This window comes from Chelon labrosus (genome assembly GCF_963514085.1).
Source record: "Chelon labrosus genome assembly, chromosome: 12".
NCBI classification, from domain to species: domain Eukaryota; kingdom Metazoa; phylum Chordata; class Actinopteri; order Mugiliformes; family Mugilidae; genus Chelon; species Chelon labrosus.
The window spans coordinates 15,757,065-15,779,187 of record NC_140345.1 but is presented as its reverse complement, the minus strand read 5'-3'; the positions used below and the strand labels follow the sequence as shown (position 1 = coordinate 15,779,187).

The window sequence follows — 22,123 nt, the reverse complement described above, 5'->3', positions numbered from 1 at the left end:
AAGGTCACTGACCTGTTGTGAAAACAAACAAGGAGATTTACAATTTAGAATCACCAATATCAATGGATATGAGGGATTGTTACTCCAGTGAAGTGGGGTAATGATCAGTGATAATTTTCTCTTCTTTTATGTTCTCACAGAATAGTAATTTTAGAATAACGCAATTTGCCATTTTCTGTCTCTCCTCCTCCTCTCATGTGGAGAGATTGTTTCAGTGGGGAGGAGGGTGAAGTTGTCACCAGGGGAGGAGGTCAAACTGGAGATCAGAGGAGGACAAGATGGAGAACACAGCCGTGGTGAGTCAAATCCACTCAGATCCTCCCTCCATCTGAATGTATGTCTATATGTATATAAAACTAATGATGAGGGAATTGGGTCTCTCAGACATATGGAGGGATCTGAATCTGATTAAAAAGAATTTTACCTTCTCTTCTCACCCGCATTTGGTTTATTCTAGGCTCGATTACTATCTAATGTTTCAAAGGGATGTGTATAGGGTTACAAATTGCAATAGTGGGACCATGGATTTATCTGATCATGCATCCGTCTACTTGAAAGTGCTATTAGATTCTGAAAAAAATAGGACTACTTGGAGGCTAAGTACAGGGATGCTAGGTCAAATAAGTGAGCAAATAAGAACAGATATAAAGCAGTATTTTGATGAAAATGACAATGGAGAAGTATCCCCGCAAACACTTAGAAAAGATAATAAAATAATAGGTTACTGCTCTAATTAAAAAAAAAACAGATAAAAGCAAAAGTTGAACAGCTACAGCTAGAACTGGAAAAATTACAGAGTGCACAAAAAGACATTGACTCAAGGAACAAAAATGGAAATTAACAAGAAAAAAACTAATGAATGAAATTTATTCTAATGACATAAAGAAACCAAGAAGGTCACCGGTTCGAATCCATGGGCCGGCTGGCCTTTCTGTGTGGAGTTTGCATGTTCTCCCTGTGTCTGCGTGGGTTCTCTCCGGGTACTCCGGCTTCCTCACACCATCCAAAGACATGCTCATTAGGTTAATTGGTGATTCTAAATTGGCCGTAGGTGTGCATGTGAGTGTGAATGGTTGTCTGTCTCTGTGTGTGGCCCTGCGATGGACTGGCGACCTGTCCAGGGTGTACCCCTGCCTCTCGCCCAATGACAGCTGGGATAGGCTCCAGCAGACCCCCGTGACCCTTAACAGGACTAAACGGGTATAGAAGATGAATGAATGAATGAATGACATAAAGAAAAAATTGAGCTTTCTAAAGCAAAAGTATTATGAAACGGGGGAAATATGCTAAATTACTAGCTTGCAAATTAAAAAAGCAACAGACAGAGATTACTATTAATGAAATTATGGTATCCTATAACAAATTTTGTACATTGCAAAGTAAAAGATATCCGACATTTTTTTGAAAAGTTTTATACAAATCTATATAGCCAGCCCAAAACAGATGGGGAAGTGACTCAGTTTTTTTTTGCACCACATAAAATTTCCCAAAGTTAATGAGGAGCAAAATAAGTTTCTAATTAAAGATGAAGAAATTAAGAAGGCAATAGCATTAAAAAGTAAATAAAGCACCAGGACCTGATGGTTTGTTTTCTGGCAGAGTGGTACAAGGAGATGAAAGACCACTCCTATAATGAAAACCACGTACAACCATGTGCTTAAAACTCACATTACTCCTCTCTCTTTGAAAGAAGCAGTGATCTCTGTGATACCAAATGAGGGGTAAGTGTCCTAAACCAAGACTATAAGATCTTTACCCACATTCTGGCAAAAATAATTGAAATAGGTCAAACAGGCTTCATTCAGCAAAGACAGGCACATGACAGTATTCACAGAACACTACATGTAATTGAACATATAAACGAAAACAAACTCGATGCAGAATTGCTAAGCCTTGACGCCGAGAAGGCATTTGATCGAGTTAATTGGGAGTTTTTATATTGATTATTAAACAAATTTGGATTTCATCAGGTGTTTATTAAAGTTATTAAAGCATTATGTAGTAAATCAAAACCCAGAATAAAAATCAAACTCATTTGACCTGGAAAGAGGAACTGCCCATTGAGTCCATTGATGTTAGCAATATTAATTGAATCATTAAGCCATCGCATCACTCAGAATAACAATATTACTGGTTGATACGACCGGCTCGTTGGCCGCAACAGAACAGGAGTTGCACACTCAAATATAACAAACCAACATTTATTAAAGTAAATACTCAAACCAGGTGGGATGTGGAAATCAGTATCAGTGGTGCAGGTGAATGTATCGGTGTGTTGGTGGTGCATGTTGCTGTGTGAAATAAGGTAAAGCAAACAAAAGACCAGCACACTGGTTTGGTGCCAATTGGAGAGTGCAGAACAGAGAGAGATCTGGCATCTGGGAAGGCGGGGTTAAACAGGCCTCACCTGAAATGCTGGCCAGGTGCTCCTTGTCAATCCAATGCACCACTTCAGACCTGCAACAGGACGTAATCACCAAGATTCGACTAAACTGGGAATTAGAGCACATTAAATATTTTAGAGTGAACATCCCGAAAGACTTGTCAAAATTATATAACTTAAATTTTCATTTATTAAACCAGGAATTAAAGGAAGACACATGGAATCTTACTCTGGTATTAAGTTTTGAACCTCGGATTGAATCTGTAAAAAAAAAAACAATTTCCTGCCAAGGATACTGTATCTATTCCAGACCCTTCCAATTGAAATTAATGACAGACAATTTAATCAATGGGATAAACTGATATTGCGCTACATCTGGGGTGTAAGGGTGGACTGGATCTTCCCTGTCTAAAAGATTACTACATGTCAGCCCAGTTAAGGATCCTGCTTTGTTGGTGTTTCCCAGATTAAGGCAAAATGGAAGGAAATTGAAGAAAACATATCTGGGATGGTGTCAATCCAAGCAAGGTTAGGAGACAAAAGACTAATTAAAAGATTGATGGAAACAGGAAATAAATGGATCAATGTGTCTTTGAAAACTTCTGGATTTTGAATTTCTGAAGAACTTTCAGATGTTGAAAAGACTGCATGGTCTTAATTATAGTGACTTAAATTTCGCCATCATTTAAACAGTTCGATGTCAAAAAATCAAAAGGTGTTTGAAAACAGTCTATTGAAAACATTCAATAGTGCTTACAGGACAGACTCCAACAGACTTCAAGAGGTTAAAACAACGAATGCCATTTACATAATGTGGATTTCAGTCTAGGATATCATGCTCAAACTTGTGGAGAACATTTGGATGGAAACGTCTCATTAGGTACTTTAATACACCAGTTCAGCAATGCCACCATTCAGATTCTTCCAGCTGTTGGAGATTGTGTCGTTCCCGGGAAGCCAATCATCAGCCACTTGTTCTGGGTCTCTCCAAAACTAAATATTTTCTGGTAGAAGATCTTTACAGAACTAGTCATTATATTTGGAACGGACATTACCATAATGACTGAGAGGAACTTCTTTTGGGGTTTGTATACTCAGCTACTGTAAGTGTTAAAACTAAATATCTATTTGGATGACTGAGTTTAGCTGCAAGAAAATTACAAACAATTACAAAGAAATGGCTTAAACCAGACATCCCGAGTAAAGATGAATGGTATGATATCATCTATGATATATTTGTGATGGAAAGAATCACTCTTTCAATGAGACTCCAGCAATCCAAATTTGAAGGCATCTAGAAGAAATGAAAAATTAATATTTCCATGAGATGCCCTTCTTTTTTTTAGGTCTTCTCTTCTTTTTTTTTTTTTTTCCCCCTTCTATTTCTTATGAAATTTACCCAATTATTTATTTTGTTTTACTATTAACATAGAAAACACCCCATGTTTATGTGTTTTGTTTAAAAATGCTCTGTTAAAAGTTTTTTGGAGCACTGGATCAAAATGAGTAACAATGTGATGAGAATTTTTGTATGTAACATTTTGTATGAATATTGTCTAAAAATAAATAAATAATTTTAGATGGATGGATGGATGGATGGATGGATGGATAGATGGATAGATAGATAGATAGATAGATAGATAGATAGATAGATAGGTAGATAGATAGATATGCGTGTGTGTGTAAATGACTCAATAGCAGTTACTCTGTCTGTTTCAGGTTCAGTACTTTTATTTTTCATTTTGCAAATAAAAGGTAAAGAGGCTTTGAGCAGTACCTAAACATTTTCTGTTTTCTTTTACTCTGTGAGCTCTTTGACAGGGGCACAGGGGGAACCACATATGTGAATGCCTCACATTGGTTATATTTAGAAGGTTTTATAAAGTGTTGCCCAATAGCTGGGTCATGTGATTTCCCCTGCAGTTTTGGTGTTACCACTAACAAGGCTCACAATATCACCACACTTACACGGTAGCATAACTAGGGACCGAAGCATTGAGAACTTTGCAAGTATACAGGCAGTTTATTAAAAAAGGAACACAATACCGTTCATGTCTGGCTCGCATATCCAGGCGGGCGCCATCTTGGAGAAACTGAACTGTCTGTTGCCGGAAGAAAGCACTGAGAGCACTGAAGGAAGAGAGTTCAGTTTCCCCAAGATGGCGCCCGCTTGGATATGCGAGCCGGACGCGAACGGTACTGTGTTCCTTTTTTAATAAACTGCCTGTATACTTGCAAAGTTCTCAGTGCTTCGGTTTACATGTAGAGACCCTAGTTATGCTACCGTGTAAGTGTGGTGATATTGTGAGCCTTGTTAGTGGTATAGAAATAGCGATTTCTTTTTATGTGTCGGTGTGCCCCGAAGGCTAGCGTTATACGCTAAATAGCGGTTTGCAAGAAAACTGGTCACATTTGACTAACAAAACAAATGCATGAAAACAAATACCAGAGAACGGTCGAACTCGGTACACATGTGTTATTAACCCCAGGTTCATTTTGCGCCGGAGTTCCCCTTTAATTGCTTACTTCCTGACTGAAGTGTTAACAATTACATAACACTTGTTTGGCCAGGTAGCACATACAGTGGCAAATGAGCTCATGTAGTGCGTCATTTTAAATGGCAGTGTTTTGAAATCGCAAACATGTGACTTTATGTCAGATTGTTGTGTCTTATACAGAGAACCGTGTTCAGTTAACCTTAAAAAGTATCATTTCGAATTGCAAAATGTGTGTAAAGCAGAAAATGTGTTTAAAGTTTTGGAGATTTGAGATGAGGTTTTGCTTCCTATGTGTCAGTTTAAATATTTGTGCTATCCATGTCATTTTAGTGTGTTAGCAACTGGAAAAAACTGTAATAAAAAGGCACTCAAGGCGCTTTACAGTCACAGACACATCTGCCCATTCACTCACACATTCACACACCAGTGCTATGCACTGGGAGCAACTGGGGGTTCAGTGTCTTGCTCAAGGACACTTCGGTATGTGGCACATTCTGGGGTTCAAGCCGCTAACCCTCTGGAAAGTGGACAACCAGGTCTACCTACTGGGCCACAGCCACCCCACAGTCCTGAAAGGGTTTTCGAAAACATATCACAGGAAGTGTTAGGGTGGTTGTTAGCTGTGGTTAAGCAGCAGAGAAACTGGTGTAAAATCGCAAGAAACTGACGTTTCCAAGATACAAAGCCAGTTTCGGACTTACCCCAATTTGAATTTCAAAATATCTACTACTAGCTACTATAATTTAATTTAACCATTTAGCAACAATTTTTGTATGTGAGACATTTATCACATATTTCTTTAAAGATTAAATGCTTAAGAAATTATGTAAGAAGTTTAAAAAAGTATTACAGAATATTGTCATATACAATACTCACCATGCTCGTGGTGTTGTCACTTCTGTCAAAGAGGGTTTGGCAACAGCATCAGGCTCATTTTATACTCCTAACAAGAAAGCGTACGTGGGTGTTTGTGGTTTTCAGGCTGTAAAACCTCTGTTTAAAAGGTCAGCCAACTTCCACATGTAGAGTGAAGTGAAATACTGGACATTTTTTTTCACACAAGGATTTTCGAAAACATATCGCAGGAAATGTTAGGAAGGTCGTTAGCTGTGGTTAAGCAGCAGAGAAACTGGTGTAAAATCGCAAGAAACTGACGTTTCCAAGATATAAAGCCAGTTTCGGACTTACCCCAATTTGAATTTCAAAATATCCTGGTCAATTAGGACCACTGTTAAGATACAATGTTAACAGAGCACTTGCACTCATGCTCTATTTGCTGTGAAATAAAGAACATGAGGGCCAAAATCCTCTGCAGGGTCTAAAGTCTCATCATTTTGGTTATGTTTTTGTTACGACAAATCATAAATATCCATACAGTGTGAAATAATTGTTTGAAATTTGTGTCAGATCATAAAGGCATAGAATTACATGAATTACATGAGGTCAAAGTAAATGTTGCTCTGTAATGTCAACCAAAGCACTTTGCCTGTGTTAAACTTTAAACACAGTTTAATTTGATAGATGAACTTAATCTAAGGAAATCATCAGTGTCACAGTAATATTCCATGACTCAATATCTGCCTTTGCACAACTTGTAAAAGCCTTGATACTAACGTTTCCAGGAAATATCTCAGCGTCTCTCATTTGCATGGGCACCGTATTACAACAATCTCTGATATTCGAGAAAAAAACTAAATGTATTTTTTTACAATATTTTCTGCTGACAGTTGTTTCTTTTTCTAATTTTTTTTATTACATTTGTGTCAGCATCTTTTTCCTTTGAAGAACGTGCCAGTGACTCATTGAGACGTGTGCACAATGACAATGTGCTGATTTAGTGAAGAATTTTAAAAAATGCTGCGAATACGCTAGGAGTCGAAAACTGGCTTTGTATCTTGGAAACGTCAGTTTCTTGCGATTTTACACCAGTTTCTCTGCTGCTTAACCACAGCTAACGACCTTCCTAACACTTCCTGTGATATGTTTTCGAAAATCCTTTCAGCACTTTGAAAAAAATGTCCAGTATTTCACTTCACTCTACATGTGGAAGTTGGCTGACCTTTTAAACAGAGGTTTTACAGCCTGAAAACCACAAACACCCACGTACGCTTTCTTGTTAGGAGTATAAAATGAGCCTGATGCTGTTGCCAAACCCTCTTTGACAGAAGTGACAACACCACGAGCATGGTGAGTATTGTATATGACAATATTCTGTAATACTTTTTTAAACTTCTTACATAATTTCTTAAGCATTTAATCTTTAAAGAAATATGTGATAAATGTCTCACATACAAAAATTGTTGCTAAATGGTTAAATTAAATTATAGTAGCTTTTTATTGTACAGAAAATGTATTAATTGATCTGACTGTGAATTCTCTAAAACTCATTCTCTCTAGTCTCTCTAGGCATCTGGCATCACTTACATACTGTCTATATGTTTTGAACATATAAAGGTGGATCTACACTGCATGGCCAAAAAAAAAGTCGCCACCAAAAAAAAGGTCACACACGCTAATATTTTGTTGGACCACCTATAGCTTTGATTACAGAACGCATTTACTGTGGCATTGTTTCAATAAGCTTTTGCAATTGGACAGTTCTTAATCCAGTTTTAGTAGTTTCTTCAATCTCCTTTCTCTGCTTGATGCATGCCAATGCCAATGCAAACATCTTTTCAACAACCACAGGATGTGTCTTGAGACATGATTGTTTAAGAAATGAGAAGCTACTCATTGCATCAGTTGGGGTTAAATAACTTGTTGCCAGCTGAAAGATAATCACTAATGCAGTAATTATCCAATAGGAGGCTCGTACCTATTTGCTTAGTTAAATCCAGGTGGCGACTTTTTTTTGTTGTCCAGGCAGTGTATTTAGCTCATCAACCTTAAGGCTCTAATTTTTACATTCAGATTTATTTATTTATTCTTGGACACTGAACGGTCATTTTAGAAGTTCAATATCATGTGAAGACAAAGGCCAAGTTATTTTGACTCTGGGAAGTTACTGATTGTCTTACCAGTAGTGATGGGTAATGGGAGCAAGACGTAGGTGTAGTAACTGTTGAGACTGTAATACTTTCTGTTCTGCTCATCAACAGTTATCCCTGCTCTCTCTCTCTCTCCTCAGCTCTTCCTACCAGCGCTCCTCCTGCTCTCTGGTGTCCTCTGTGGTGCCTCAGCGGTGGATCCCATTCCCACCTATGAGCACCAAGACCTGTTTACCGGGGAAACCCCCCACTGCAACAAGTGTCCACCAGGTACTCACATGGCAGTTCACTGCACCGCCACCAGGCAAACACAGTGCGCTCCGTGCAGACAGGAGCACTTCACCGAGCTGTGGAATTACCTGCCCAGGTGTCTCTACTGCGGCAACTTGTGCTCTGAGAACCAAGAGGTGGAGATTGAGTGCTCCCCGGTCAGCGACAGGGTGTGTCGGTGCAAAGAGGGCTTCTACTCCTCTGATGACTTCTGTATCCCACACAAAGAGTGTGAGCCTGGCAGCGGAGTCCAAACCAAAGGTACTGTCTTCAGGGAAGATAAGAACAGCTTGTTTCAATCTCACAAACCATTAATATCCTGGTATAAATAATAAAATAAATGAAATATAAAGTGCCAGATTTTATGTTTATGTTTACCGCAACTTACCAGACTCACGTCTCTCAGGAGGAACAATGGTTGGTTTAAACCCTCTAATGACCCAGAATGCTTTGTTGTCCTCTCTCAGGTACACAGGAAAAGAACACTGTCTGTGAACCCTGCCCCGATGGTTATTTTTCCAACTCATCTTCTGCGTCGGATTCGTGCGTAAAACACCAGGAATGCTCAAGTGCAGAGCTTGTGCTCCTCCATGGCACAGTGTACCAAAACACTGTGTGTGGCACCTGTGAGGATCTTACAAATGGAGGTGTGTATGGTTTGTAGAGTGATTTCAGCTGCCCAGCTCTCCATTGTAACATATAATAAAACACGAATTTCACAACGTTTGTAGTTAGTTTTTGTTAAGTTTAATTTAAAACTGTCTTCCTCAGGTGACACGCTGAGGACATTTCTCTCTGGATTCTTTTGTTCACACAGGATGCGTTTAGGAAGAATGAAAAGATTTGTCTCCAGGTCAGTCTGTACCTTCCTTTACTTTACCTTTTTCATTCCCCTCTTAATTTGCACATATGCAACTCAAACCATTCTGTCCCTACAACAGGTACATCCATAAGTCGGAAGACAAGTGCACCACTCTTCCTAAACAGAGAGGTCCTCTCCTGGATGAAATCAGAGAGTGGCTGGCCCAGGCTCCAAAGGAGGAGCTGACAAACCTGCCAGAGAAGCTGAAGCTTCTCACCTAAAAGTGATGGCAGAGAAACTGGAGAATAGACTTAGTGAGATTAAGCAGAGCAGCCCAAACTGTAGCTTAAGCATCTGATTCACTGCAGTAGAATGAGTCCATGGTACATGTGCAAGTATACCTCTTTTTAAATTTAATATATGACTGGGCAGCTGCTTTTCTCACAATTTCACTGTGTTGTAGAATATGTGGCTTAAACTGTGGGGGGGGGGAAATTACTTTTAGTAGCAGTGATATATGAAAATAAACTGCCTGGTCAAAAAAAAAGTGCCATCTGGATTTAACTAAGCAAATTGGCATGTGCCGCCTAATCCTGATAGATTGTGATCGGCAATCACTTAAATATTTGTGAAATCATATCAAAGAAAAACAACAGTAGAACTCAGGGCTATGTTTAATAGTGAAAGTAAGAGCATTTCCACATGTACAATGTGAAGGGAACTCAAGGGATTGGGACTGAACAGCTGTGTAGCCTTAAGAAAACCACTAATCAATGAGGCTTACTAGGAAAAAAAGGCTTCAGTTTGATAGGGAGCATAAAGATTGGACTCTGGAGCAATGGAAGAAGGTCATGTGGTCTGAGGAGTCCAGATTTACTCAAATTGTGAAAGAGTGGTTAGGGAGCATACCTTAACCCCAGACCTTAGTCCCATTGAGAATCTTTGGGATGTGCTGGAGAAGGCTTTGTGCAGTGGTCAGACTCTCCCATCATCAACACAAGATCTTGGTGAAAAATTAATGCAACACTGGATGGAAATAAATTTTGAGTCTGATAAGTTGCAGTAAACATAAACATAATCTGGCACTTTATATTTCTTTATTTATATTTATTTTTATTATTTATACCAGGATATTAATGGTTTGTGAAACTGAAACAAGCTGTTCTTTGCTTCTCTGAAGTACCTTTGGTTTGGACTCCACTGCCAGGCTCACACTCTTTGTGTGGGATACAGAAGTCATCAGAGGAGTAGAAGCCCTCTTTGCACCGACACACCCTGTCGCTGACCGGGGAGCACTTGATCTCCACCTCTTGGTTCTCAGAGCACAAGTTGCCACAGTACAGACACCTGGGTAGGTAGTTCTAGTTCCACAGCTTGGTGAAGTGCTCCTGTCTGCACGGAGCGCACTGTGTTTGCCTGGTGGTGGTGCAGTGAGCGACCATGTGGGTACCTGGTGGACACTTGTTGCAGTGGAGGGTTTCCCCGGTAAACGGGTCTTGGTGCTCATAGGTGGGAATGGGATCCACCGCTGAGGCACCACAGAGGATACCAGAGAGCAGGAAGAGCGCTGGTAGGCAGAGCTGAGGAGAGAGAGACCATGTCTTTTGACATGGTTGTTTAAGAAATGAGAATCTACTCATTGCATCAGTTGGGGTTAAATAACTTGTTGCCAGCTGAAATATAATCACCCATGCAGTAATTATCCAATAGGAGGCTCGTACCATTTGCTTAGTTAAATCCAGGTGGTGACTTTTTTTCTTTGTCCAGGCAGTGTATTACAGACAGTGAGAGGACCGTTAAAGCCAAAATGTTCATTTGAGATATTAAAATAAAGTGCTGGTTTTGTCATGTCACTGTCATTGTCAGCTGTTATTTTTTTTTACTTGTATTTTTTCTGAAGATGGAATATAACTTAAAAAAATAGAGAATCTTCCATGTAAAGATGAAATGTGCAAATATCTTGCCTATCATGAATGTAAATTTAATGTGGAACTGTAACTAGTTCTGAAAGATAATGTGACATGAAACGGAAATATTTTACCTGTGAATGAAAAAGCAAAATAAGTTTACTATGTATTCTGTAATATTATGAATGACAGCATTGTGGCAGCCTGTAATTGAAACAAATCACCACAAGGTGTCGCCTCCTCTCTGTTTGACTCGGGGGGCGTATGAGAACTTGAATAAAGATTTTTCATTCTTTACTGTAGTCTCTAATATTAACTTAAGTCGAGCCCTAGTGTGAAATTGTTTAATGACTTTCAAATCAGCTTAATGACGAATATGGCCTTTTTTCATTCAGCAGAATGAACATGTAGAGTTGATTGAACTGTGATCGTTAGGTCTGGTACAGAATTCACAGAGGGTAACACTTCCTTTAAGCATTTCAGTTTTATTACGTGTACAGTGTCATTAACAAAAAATTGCATTGTTGATGTATCACTTATAATATTATTTTCAAGTCTTAGCCTATTATGTGATAGGCCTATTCACAATGTTTGTATTGAGGACCAAAACTCAGGACAGCTCCCCTTATTTGCATAAAAAAAAAAAAAAAATGTAAAAAGAAAAGACAGAAATACATAACACTGGGTATCTACGTAAATGAGGGGACGGTCCATAGGGAAAGTAACGTGTATTGGAATACAAATACAAGGATATAAAATTGACACAATAAATAGTGTAGTTTATACAGCGGTATTGTCATGATCCACATGTCGTTCATTTCTACAGAAAGTCTCATAGTCTCATAGAGTGAAGACACTCCCTCAGAGTATATTAATGCTCATAATGGTGCCTTATAGTCACCTTAACTAATGCAGTTATGCTGTATTAGAGCATAATTCCATTAGATATCTTTTTGAAAACCCTTTCATGCATGCCCTAACCCTTTAGCACTTGGAAAAAAATCCCATATTTCACTTCAGTCTACATGTGGAGGTTGGCTGACCTTTTACAAGGAGGTTTTACAGCCTTATAGGGAAAACCACAAACACCCACGTATGGTTTCTTGTTAGGAGTATAAAATGAGCCGGATGCTGTTGCCAAACGTCTTTGACAGAAGTGACAACACCATGAGCATGGTGAGTATTGTATATGACAATATTCTGTAATACTTTTTTAAACTTCTTACATAATTTCTTAAGCATTTAATCTGTAAAGAAATATGTGATAAATCTCATATACAAAAATTGTTGATAAATGGTTAAATTTAATTATAGTAGCTTTTTATTTTACAGAAATGTATTAATTGATCTGACTGAATTGTCTAAAACTCATTCTCTCTTGTCTCTCTACGCATCTGGCATCGCTTGTAAACTGTCTATGTGTTTTAACATATATATAGGTGCCTCTATTTAGCGCATTAACCTTAAGGCTCTAATTTTTACATTCAGATTTATTTATTTATTATGAATTCTTGGACACTGAACAGTCATTTTTCAATATCAATATCATGTGAAGTTAGACAAAGGCAAAGTTATTGTGACTCTGGGAAGTTACTGATTGTCTTACCGGTAGTGATGGGTAATGGGAGCAAGACGTAGGTGTAGTAACTGTTGAGATTGTAATACTTTCTGTTCTGCTCATCAACAGTTATCCCTACTCTCTCTCTCTCTCTCTCTCTCTCTCTCTCTCTCCTCAGCTCTTCCTACCAGCGCTCCTCCTTCTCTCTGGTATCCTCTGTGGTGCCTCAGCAGTGGGTCCCATTCCCACCTATGAACACCAGGATCCGTTTACCAGACAAACCCTCCACTGCAACAAGTGTCAACCAGGTACTCACATGGTTGCTCACTGCACCGCCACCAGGCAAACACAGTGCGCTCCGTGCAGAGAGGAGCACTTCACCAAGCTGTGGAATTACCTGCCCAGGTGTCTTTACTGCGGCAACTTGTGCACTGAGAACCAAGAGGTGGAGATTGAGTGCTCTCCGGTCAGCGACAGGGTGTGTCGGTGCAAAGAGGGCTTCTACTCCTCTGATGACTTCTGTATCCCACACAGAGAGTGTGAGCCCGGACACGGAGTCCAAACCAAAGGTACTGTCTTCAGAGAAGCAAAGAACAGCTTGTTTCAGTTTCACAAACCATTAATATCCTGGTATAAATAATAAAATAAATGAAATATAAAGTGCCAGATTATATGTTTATGTTTATTGCAACTTATCAGACTCTGTGTTCAAAGTCAAGGAGGGAGTTCAGGAACTGCTTTGTAAACTGTGCACAACATAATGACTCTCAGGAGGAACAATGGTTGGTTTAAACTCTGTAATGACCCAGAATGCTTTGTTGTCCTCTCTCAGGTACACTGGGAAAGAGCACTGTCTGTGAACCCTGCCCCGATGGTTATTTTTCCAGCTCATCTTCTGCATTGGATTCGTGCGTAAAACACCAGGAATGCTCAAGTGCAGAGCTTGTGCTCCTCCACGGCACAGTGTACCAAGACACAGTGTGTGGCTCCTGTGAGGATCTTGCAAATGGAGGTGTGTATGGTTTATAGAGTGATTTCAGCTGCCCAGCTCTCCATTGTAACATATATGATAAAACAGGAATTTCACAACGTTTGTAGTTAGTTTTTGTTAAGTTTAATTTAAAACTGTCTTCCTCAGGTGACACGCTGAGGACATTTCTCTCTGGATTCTTTAGTTCACACAGGATGCGTGTAGGAAGAATGAAAAGATTTGTCTCCAGGTGAGTCTGTGCCTTCCTTTACTTTACCTTTTTCATTCCCCTCTTAATTTGCGCATATGCAACTCAAACCATTCTGTCCCTACAACAGGTACATCCATAAGTCAGAAGACAAGTGCACCACTCTTCCTAAACAGAGAGGTCCTCTCCTGGATGAAATCAGAGAGTGGCTGGCCCAGGCTCCAAAGGAGGAGCTGACAAACCTGCCAGAGAAGCTGAAGGCTTCTTACCTAAAAGTCATGGCAGAGAAACTGGAAAAGAGACTCAGTGAGATTAAGCAGAGCAGCCCAAACTGTAGCTTAAGCATCTGATTCACTACAATAGAATGAGTCCATGGTACATGTGCAAGTATACCTCTTTTTAAATTTAAAATGTGAGTGGACAGCTGATTTTCTCACAATTTCAATGTGTTATAGAGTTTTTTTTAGACTATGTGACTTAAACTAGAAAAAATGTTACTTTTAGAAACAGTGATACATGTGTGGTGGCCAATCCATGTGTGAAAATGATGTCTCATGCTCCCTGAACCACTCTTTCACAATTTGAGCCCCATGAATCCTATCATTGTCATCTTGGAATATGCCCGTGCCATCAGGGAAGGAAAAATCCAGTGATGGACTAACCTGGTTATTCAGTATATTCAGGTAGTCAGCTGACCTCATTCTTTGGACACATAATATTGCTGAACCATGACAATGCCAGAATTCATGGGGCTCAAATTGTGAAAGAGTGTTTCAGGGAGCATGAGACATCATTTTCACACTTTTTTTTTTTTTTTGGCCAGGCAATGTATTACTTATATTATTTTCAAGTCTTAGCTTATTATGTGATAGGCCAATTAAGAGTGTTTGTGTTGAGGACCAAAACTCAGGACAGCTCCTGTCATTTGCATAAAAATATGTCAAAACAATAGACAGAAATAAATAACATTGGGTATCTACATAAATGTGGGGAGGGTGCATAGGGAAAGTAACATGTATGGGAATACAAATACAAGGACATAAAATTGACACTTGGATTGGAAATTTAAATAAATAAATAGCAGAGTTAATGTAGAGGTATTGTCATAATCCACATATATGTCATTCATTTCAACAAAAAGTCTCATAGCGCCACTGTTTCTAGTATTGCCTGTTATTATTTTAACTTTTAAAGGCTGAAGACACTCCCTCGGAGTATATTAATGCTCATAATGGTGCCTTATAGTCATCTTAATTATGCAGTTGTACTGTATTAGAGAATTTCATTTTATGGCTTCATTTGCACTGGGAGCTGTCTTTGTAATATTTTAAAGTTACTTCCAGTCTTCTTCTAAGTTTCTACACAAGCATGTGGACTGAACCGACCACAGGACCACTACAGGTCTCTGGTTCCCAGGAACATATAGTTATCACTCTGACACATTCCTGATATCATCTCCCTATATTTTTGTACTAATCACATCTACAATGTATATATACATACATATACAAAACAAACACAATACTGATAATATTGTAATATTTTATTCCTCTTTTGTCTGGGTCAGACTGTTAGATGTCACAGGAGCATCTCCTGGCGTCTCTATGGCGTCTAATACATGTGGAGAAAATACTGCAATATTGTGGATTATTTTAGATAATATTTTATGTGTTTGTTATGGAGAATCAGAGTATGGATGCTAGTATCTAGAGGCATGTGTCTTCACACCAGCACAGTAAGAGAGCCCTGAATTTGTTTCAAGGTGAAACATACCTCATTCCACGGCCAGCATCAGTTGTTGCTACAACAAAATTGTAAAAACAGCATGTTGCCCACATTTTTGTGGCCGACAAGTTTACAGGCCGCAATGCGACTCTTGCAAGGATAGCAAGGAGGATCGGCACAGAGTGTACTCTTGTTCCTCTGTGTTTCAGAACACGGGATATCGTGACATCTTTGACGTAAGTTAAAACCTAAAATGTGTGAAAAACAACAACAGAAAATTTGACCTCGTTGCTCAATAACCATGTTAAAAGGGATTTAAGGACACTGACCTGTTGTGAACACAAACAAGGAGATTTGGCCCTGGCCTTAATGACAACAAATTGTCAGTTTGCAGACCCCTGTTGACAGAGTGTCACCAGCTGCCAGGTGCACCGGGAGGATCCTGGTGTCTCTCCTTTTGACTGAATTCCTGTCATTACTTTTGGATTTAATCTTCAGCAAACTGAAGGAAGAAATGTCAGAGGTCACTAAAGAGCTCCAGGGTAAGAACAGATTTGTGTCCGTGTGTCTCGACTGGGACAATCACGGTAACTGCCTCTGTCATGTTCTTGACCAACAACCTGCACATGCTCCATGAGGGTTGCTGTCTTTACTAACATCCAGCCATTATGTGTGTAGGTTTTATTGTGATAATTAGCAGCTCTTTTATTAGTGTACGCTCCTTCAGACAAACACAGGCTACAGTGTAAACAGACATTACATTATGAGGCTGTAAATGCTTCAAGCTGTTTATACACAGAGCTCAGCCTCAAGGTGCTGTTAGTGTAATGTGTGGACCGAAGTCTATATTAGGAAGAAATAGTTTAAACGTGAGTGGTCAGCCTGTCAGACGTGCACAGGGATATTTTTCTTACAGTAACCTTGGTCCACTCTTCTATCTGTATTTAGTTTTTTTCTTATCAGTGGATATGAAGGATTGTTACTCCAGTGAAGAGGGGTGTTGATCTGTGATCATTTTCTTTTCTTTTCTCTTCTCACAGAATAATAATTTTAGAATAACGCAATTTGCCAAATTCTGAATCACTGTTTATCTCTCCTCCTCCTCCTCTCATGTGTAGAGAGAGAGTCAGTGGGGAGGAAGGTGAAGTTGTCACCAGGGGACGGGGTCAAACTGGAGATCAGAGGAGGCAAGATGGAGAACAGAGCCGTGGTGAGTCAAATCCTGCTTTTGGACACTTTTGTCTACATTTTTCTCTTTAGAGCACTCAAATCCTCCCTCGTTCGTCTTCAGCACTTGAAATATGTCTGAATAGCACTGTTACTCTGTCTGTTTCAGTTCTAGTTCAGTACTTTTATTTTTTTTTACCCTGCAAATAAAAGGTAAAGAGGCTTTGAGCAGTATCTAAAGCTTTTCTGTTTCCTTTTACTCTGTGAACTCTTTGACAGGGGCTCAGGGGGAACCACATATTTGGATGCCTCACATTGGTTACGTTTAGAAGGTTTTATAAATAATTGCCAGTGTTGCCCAGAAGCTGGATCATGTGATTTCCCTGCAGGCAGCCAAAGTTTTAGGAAAACGTTGCACAAGACCTCAAAGGATAATGATTTATCTCAGCTTGATGAATCACAAAGGGCTCCACTTTTAACTAATATTTGGCCTGTATTTGTTAACATTTTGGCACAAGTATGCGAATTTGCCATTACTGCTTGTTATTTCCAATGAACCAATGGACGTGCGTGTTATTATCACTGGATTCCTGTGATGCTTCTCAGTTGTGAGGTTACTAAGCCCCAACTGTACCCCAACATGGAAGTTACACTAAAGAATACAAATGAAGCCTTAAACTTTAAGAAGCCCATCTGTAGTGATGCATGACATTATTTACTTCTGTTGTTGTTGGGAGTTTAAACCACTTCAGATGTATACTATATGTCCTGTTATATCAATCACAGTGTGTTCTAATCTGTTTCTAGCCAGTTTACATGGGGTACCGCAGAAAATCTGAATCTGTGAGCTACAAGTGACAATAGCTGCAGCAACGGTAGCAGTAGTAATACTTTCTGTTCTGCTCATCAACAGTTATCCCTGCTCTCTCTCTCTCTCTCTCCTCAGCTCTTACCAGCGCTTCTCCTGCTCTCTGGTATCCTCTGTGGTGCCTCAACGGTGGGTTCCATTCCCACCTATGAGCACCAAGATCCATCTACCGGGGAAACCCTCCACTGCAACATGTGTAAACCAGGTACTCACATGGCCGCTCACTGCACCGCCACCAGGCAGACACATTGCACTCCGTGCAGACAGGACCACTTCACCGAGCTGTGGAATTACCTGCCCAGGTGTCTGCACTGCAGCAACTTATGCTCCGAGAACCAGGAGGTGAAGAACGAGTGCTCCCCGGACAGCAACAGGGTGTGTCAGTGCAAAGAGGGCTTCTACTCCTCTGATGACTTCTGTATCCCACACAAAGAGTGTGAGCCCGGACACGGAGTTCAAACCAAAGGTACTGTCTTCAGAGAAGCAAAGAACAGCTTGTTAAGAGACTTGCACATGTGCATTGATTAAGACGGATGTTTGTTGTGTGTATGAGTACAACAAAAACATTTCTATTCTTGTATAAACTTTCAAATTTTTACAAACACGCAGTACACAAATCAACTATTAACTACCACACAGATTATAGGTTAAAACGAGCTGCATGGAAACTTGAACAATGGTTGGTTTAAACCCAGAATGCTTTGTTGTCCTCTCTCAGGTACATTGCAAGAGGACACTGCTTGTGAACCCTGCCCCGATGGTTATTTTTCCAACTCATCTTCTGCATTGGATTCGTGCGTAAAACACCAGGAATGCTCAAGTGCAGAGCTTGTGCTCCTCCACGGCTCAGTGTACCAAGACACAGTGTGTGGCTCCTGTGAGGATCTTGCAAATGGAGGTGTGTACGGTTTGTAGAGTGATTTCAGCTGCCCAGCTCTCCATTATAACATTTATGATAAAATCTGAATGCCACAACATACTTTGATTTAAATGGAAACTCTCTTTCCTAGGTGAAACACTCAGGACATTCGCCTCAGCATTCTTAAGTGCACACAAGATGCGTGTAGGAAAAATGCACATGTTTGTCGATATGTGAGTCTACACGTAACTTCTAAACTTTTCATTCTTTCCATTTATTGTCTCTTTCCAACTGCTCGATTCGCCTCTTTATTTACACTGATGCAAATCAAACCATTCTGTCCCTATAACAGGTACGTTCATGAGTCGGGAGAAGAGAGGCCCACCACTCTCCCCAAACAGAAAGATCGTCTCCTGCATCAGATCATGACGTGGCTGGCCCAGGCTCCAGAGGAAGAGCTGAGAAGCCTGCCAGAGAAGCTCAAGGCTTCTCAGCTCAGAGTCATGGCAGAGAAACTGGAGAAGAGACTCAGTGAGATTAAGCAGAGGAGTCCAAACTGTACCTTAAGCATCTGATGCACTCCAAACGCCTGCAGAATCATTAATATATATATGAGTATGCCTCTTTTTGAGTTTAGAAAGAGATAGAGCAGCGTCTTTTCTCATTATTTTAGTCTGCGTTAGTTTATTAAAATATGTGTACTGACCTATGTTTTACAGAAACAATGTTATTTTCTTTTGTACATGCACTCATCAGAAGCAGTGACACATTGCACAGGCTGAGGTGACCATAACTGCCAAAGTCTATATATGAATTTTTATACTAAATGAAGACTCACTGGTTTTGTCGTAACAGTTTTTGCATCACATTGACAATATTAGGTGGTACATAGAAACCTTGCATGACAAAAACAAATAAACATTGTTATACAAATGTAAAGAGTTCTGCAAATTTGTGTCATTTAATAATGAAGTATTTAATTTGTCAAGCTCAGCAGCAAAATAAAAGTTGTAATCTAAACAACCAAAGCAACCAAACCAAGCTGCTATTACAATAAATCACCACACGATGTCGCCCCTCTCTATTGAACTGTATGGGCAATCTAAACCAAATAATTTAAACAATTCTTTACTAAATATAATAGTGAGCGTAAAAGAAAGTTGTCTGTTATCTGTATCACAAACATGAAAGCTAAATGCCGATTGTTTATCTTTTAACGTCATAAAGACTATGATACTGAGAATGAGTTTGGCGAAAACTCTCAAAAACCCCCGAGATGAGTCAAACTCTTGAGTTTCCTTTTTCATAAACACAAATAGTGTAACTCTGGTTTTCTGATAACTTACTCTGTGGTTTCTCTCTGCAAAATATTCCACACAGTGAATTCATCCCGAGCCGCTGAAAGAATCCACATTGTATGTTACTCTGACTTTGAACCAGTTCACTCACAGTAGTAAGCCTTTAAAAACCTACACTCATGCAGAGGTTATGCAATCCAGAAAATTATTAAATACACTCACATAATTTAATAATACTTATTTTTTTAATAATAAAACTTAGAGTTAAATGGGGAAATGAATGGAAATTAATACTAAAACAACAAAACAAAACACAAATCTGAATAAGTGCCTTCACTGATTTTTTTTCCCTCCTTATTTTGGGTGAAATTAACAGCCAATTAATTCTTTCATTCAGGTATTTCTAAAAAATGTGCCTAAATGTATCCCCCCCAAACATTTGTGACTGTGAATGACAGTCATTATAAATGCTGGTATACAAACCAAATGTACTGTGCATAGATACATTTACATACTAATTTATTTTTATCACAATTACACACGAACTGTATATTCTCCTTTGCCTTATTATACCTGTATCCCATTTAAATGGGTATTACTGGAGTCAAATTTTGAGAGTGTATTGAAAGCGTAGGCCTCTCTGAACATTGACCCTCAGACACGTATATTTATGTAATGACCTTCTTCTTCTTCTTCTTCTTCTTATGCTAATTATAGTAGAAGCCTGTACATTAAGGCCACATTTACACTGAGAAAGACAATAATGTATATATTCACACGCATTGACCTGTGACGCCCGCTAGCACCGCTAGATGTCGCTGGTTCACAGGAGCCGCTGCTGAATCCAGCTCATTAATATCAGTCTGTCACCACCGTCACCACCGCCCCCTCCTGCCACGCCACACCGCCCCAGCATCGCATCGGCTCCCTGGGCTGTCGCATCACCGAGCGGGGAGGGGCCCGGTTTCCCTCTATTGGCTGCCTGCTACTGTATTACCGACAGCTTTACGGTAGGAGCGCGGCCACTGAGGATGTGCGTGACTCGCAGTGGTCTTTTCATCTCCTCAGAGTGCGCAGCCAGCCGGGTTTCAAGATGATTTTAAAAGGACTCTAGCTGTGTTTTTTTTTTTATATATATATATTTCACCATACACTCTCTTCAGCCCCACGCCGTTTAATTAAACCGTAACGAGATGCACTCACATAAAGGCGGATACATTGTCCGGACACCGCGAGAGGAGGAGAGGAGCATGTAACCGGGAGAAACGCACCGGCGGCGGCGGCAGCACCACCTGACACTTCCCCTCTGTGTCTCCTCCTAATTTTCCTCGTATTTTGAGGCGTGTGGATGTGTTGACTGGATTCCTGTCGTTGGATTTGGATTTAATCGTCAGCAAAATGAGCGAGGAAGTGTCAGAGGTCCCCAAAGAGCTTCTGGGTAAGAACAGATTTGTGGCCATGTGTCCAGACTGGAACAATCACTGATACAGCCTCAGTCATGCTGCTGACTAACAGCCTGCATGTGCTCTGGGTGTCCATTGTATCCATTTAGTTTATTATATTCATCCAATGCAGATAAACTAATATACTAACATCCAGACATCATGTCTGTAGGACCAGTTTTTATTGTGATAATTAGCAGCTCTTTTATCAGTGTAGGGTCCCTGAAACACACACAGGCTACAGTGTAAACAGACTTTACATTATGAGACTGTAATAGCTTCTAGCTGTTTATACATGGAGCCACAAAGTACTTGCACTGTTAATGTTATGTGGACTGCAGTCTATATTAGGGAGAAATTGTTTAGACATGAGTGGTCAACCTGTCAGACGTAATCCTGGTCCACTCTTCCATCTGTGTCCTGGACTTTAACACTCTCCTGCTCCTCTCTCTTTTTACTTATTTGTGGACAAACCTTCGAGTCCGGCAGACTGTTTGCAGCTCAGGCTCTCTTTGTTTGGAGAAACTAGTTCAGTTTTTAACGCCTCTGTGTAATGTTGGATAAGCGCAAGCTGTCTCTTCTTCAATCTCCCACACAAAAGCCTATATTCTCCTTTAGGGCTGTTTCTTCTTCTGTAAGAGACCCAAAGAGAGAACGTCACAGAGGAAGATGGGGAAAATGTTAGGTCATGAAGTCGCTTGGTCGGACATGTTTTATTCACCGAGTCACTGAACATTTCAACCAGCCACTTATATTGAAGTATGGAGCATTTGCGTCCACACATTGACAAAAGAATCATGTTATTTTTTTGTGTTATGTGGCCCAGTTGGACAGAGGAACCCCTTTTTGCTCAGTTTGATGTTAGAATTTCTGCCTCTTGGCGTTAAATTGTACTCATGATGTTTAGTGAAGAAAATAAATACAGTTTCAGTTTATTTCATGCACATTTGCCCGAATTTCAGCCTGACTCGTCTTTATGAAGACAGGGAGAATCTTAAATATAGTGTTTTTTTGTTTGTTTTTTTAACAATGTTTGGGTGTGTTACGGCTGATTCACTATTGGTTCAGAATATGTTTCCCTGTGGACACTGTGGGTTTAGGAAATATCCAGATAATCATTTGGTGAAGGCATTTTAATACTTGATGGTCTGATTTGAGTAATGGGACGGGCTAGACATGTA

General features: G+C 39.8%; 3 protein-coding genes across 3 annotated transcripts in view; all 3 read left to right on the top strand.

The window, feature by feature from the left end:
- Nucleotides 1-278: 278 nt before the first annotated feature.
- Nucleotides 279-9,307, top strand: LOC311496528 (tumor necrosis factor receptor superfamily member 11B-like; the record flags this gene model as incomplete). The annotated part of the gene is made up of 5 exons (XM_084556415.1): nt 279-296; nt 8,009-8,460; nt 8,601-8,785; nt 8,910-8,991; nt 9,080-9,307. The coding sequence occupies 5 exons, from the start codon at nt 279-281 to the stop codon at nt 9,219-9,221; spliced, it is 879 nt and encodes a 292-aa protein (XP_084412541.1). The 3' UTR covers nt 9,222-9,307.
- Nucleotides 9,308-11,966: 2,659 nt separating this feature from the next.
- Nucleotides 11,967-13,748, top strand: LOC311496527 (tumor necrosis factor receptor superfamily member 11B-like; the record flags this gene model as incomplete). Its single annotated transcript, XM_084556414.1, has 4 exons — nt 11,967-12,023; nt 12,584-13,001; nt 13,238-13,417; nt 13,544-13,748. The coding sequence occupies 4 exons, from the start codon at nt 11,967-11,969 to the stop codon at nt 13,627-13,629; spliced, it is 741 nt and encodes a 246-aa protein (XP_084412540.1). The 3' UTR covers nt 13,630-13,748.
- Nucleotides 13,749-20,898: 7,150 nt separating this feature from the next.
- LOC311497186 (F-actin-uncapping protein LRRC16A-like) overlaps nt 20,899-22,123 on the top strand; it is a gene marked incomplete at its 5' end in the record, with an annotated part of 67,767 nt that continues 66,542 nt past the window's right edge. The window contains one exon of the mRNA XM_084557374.1: nt 20,899-20,938. Coding sequence (XP_084413500.1) covers nt 20,899-20,938 — 40 coding nt within the window. The remainder of the gene's footprint in view (nt 20,939-22,123) is intronic.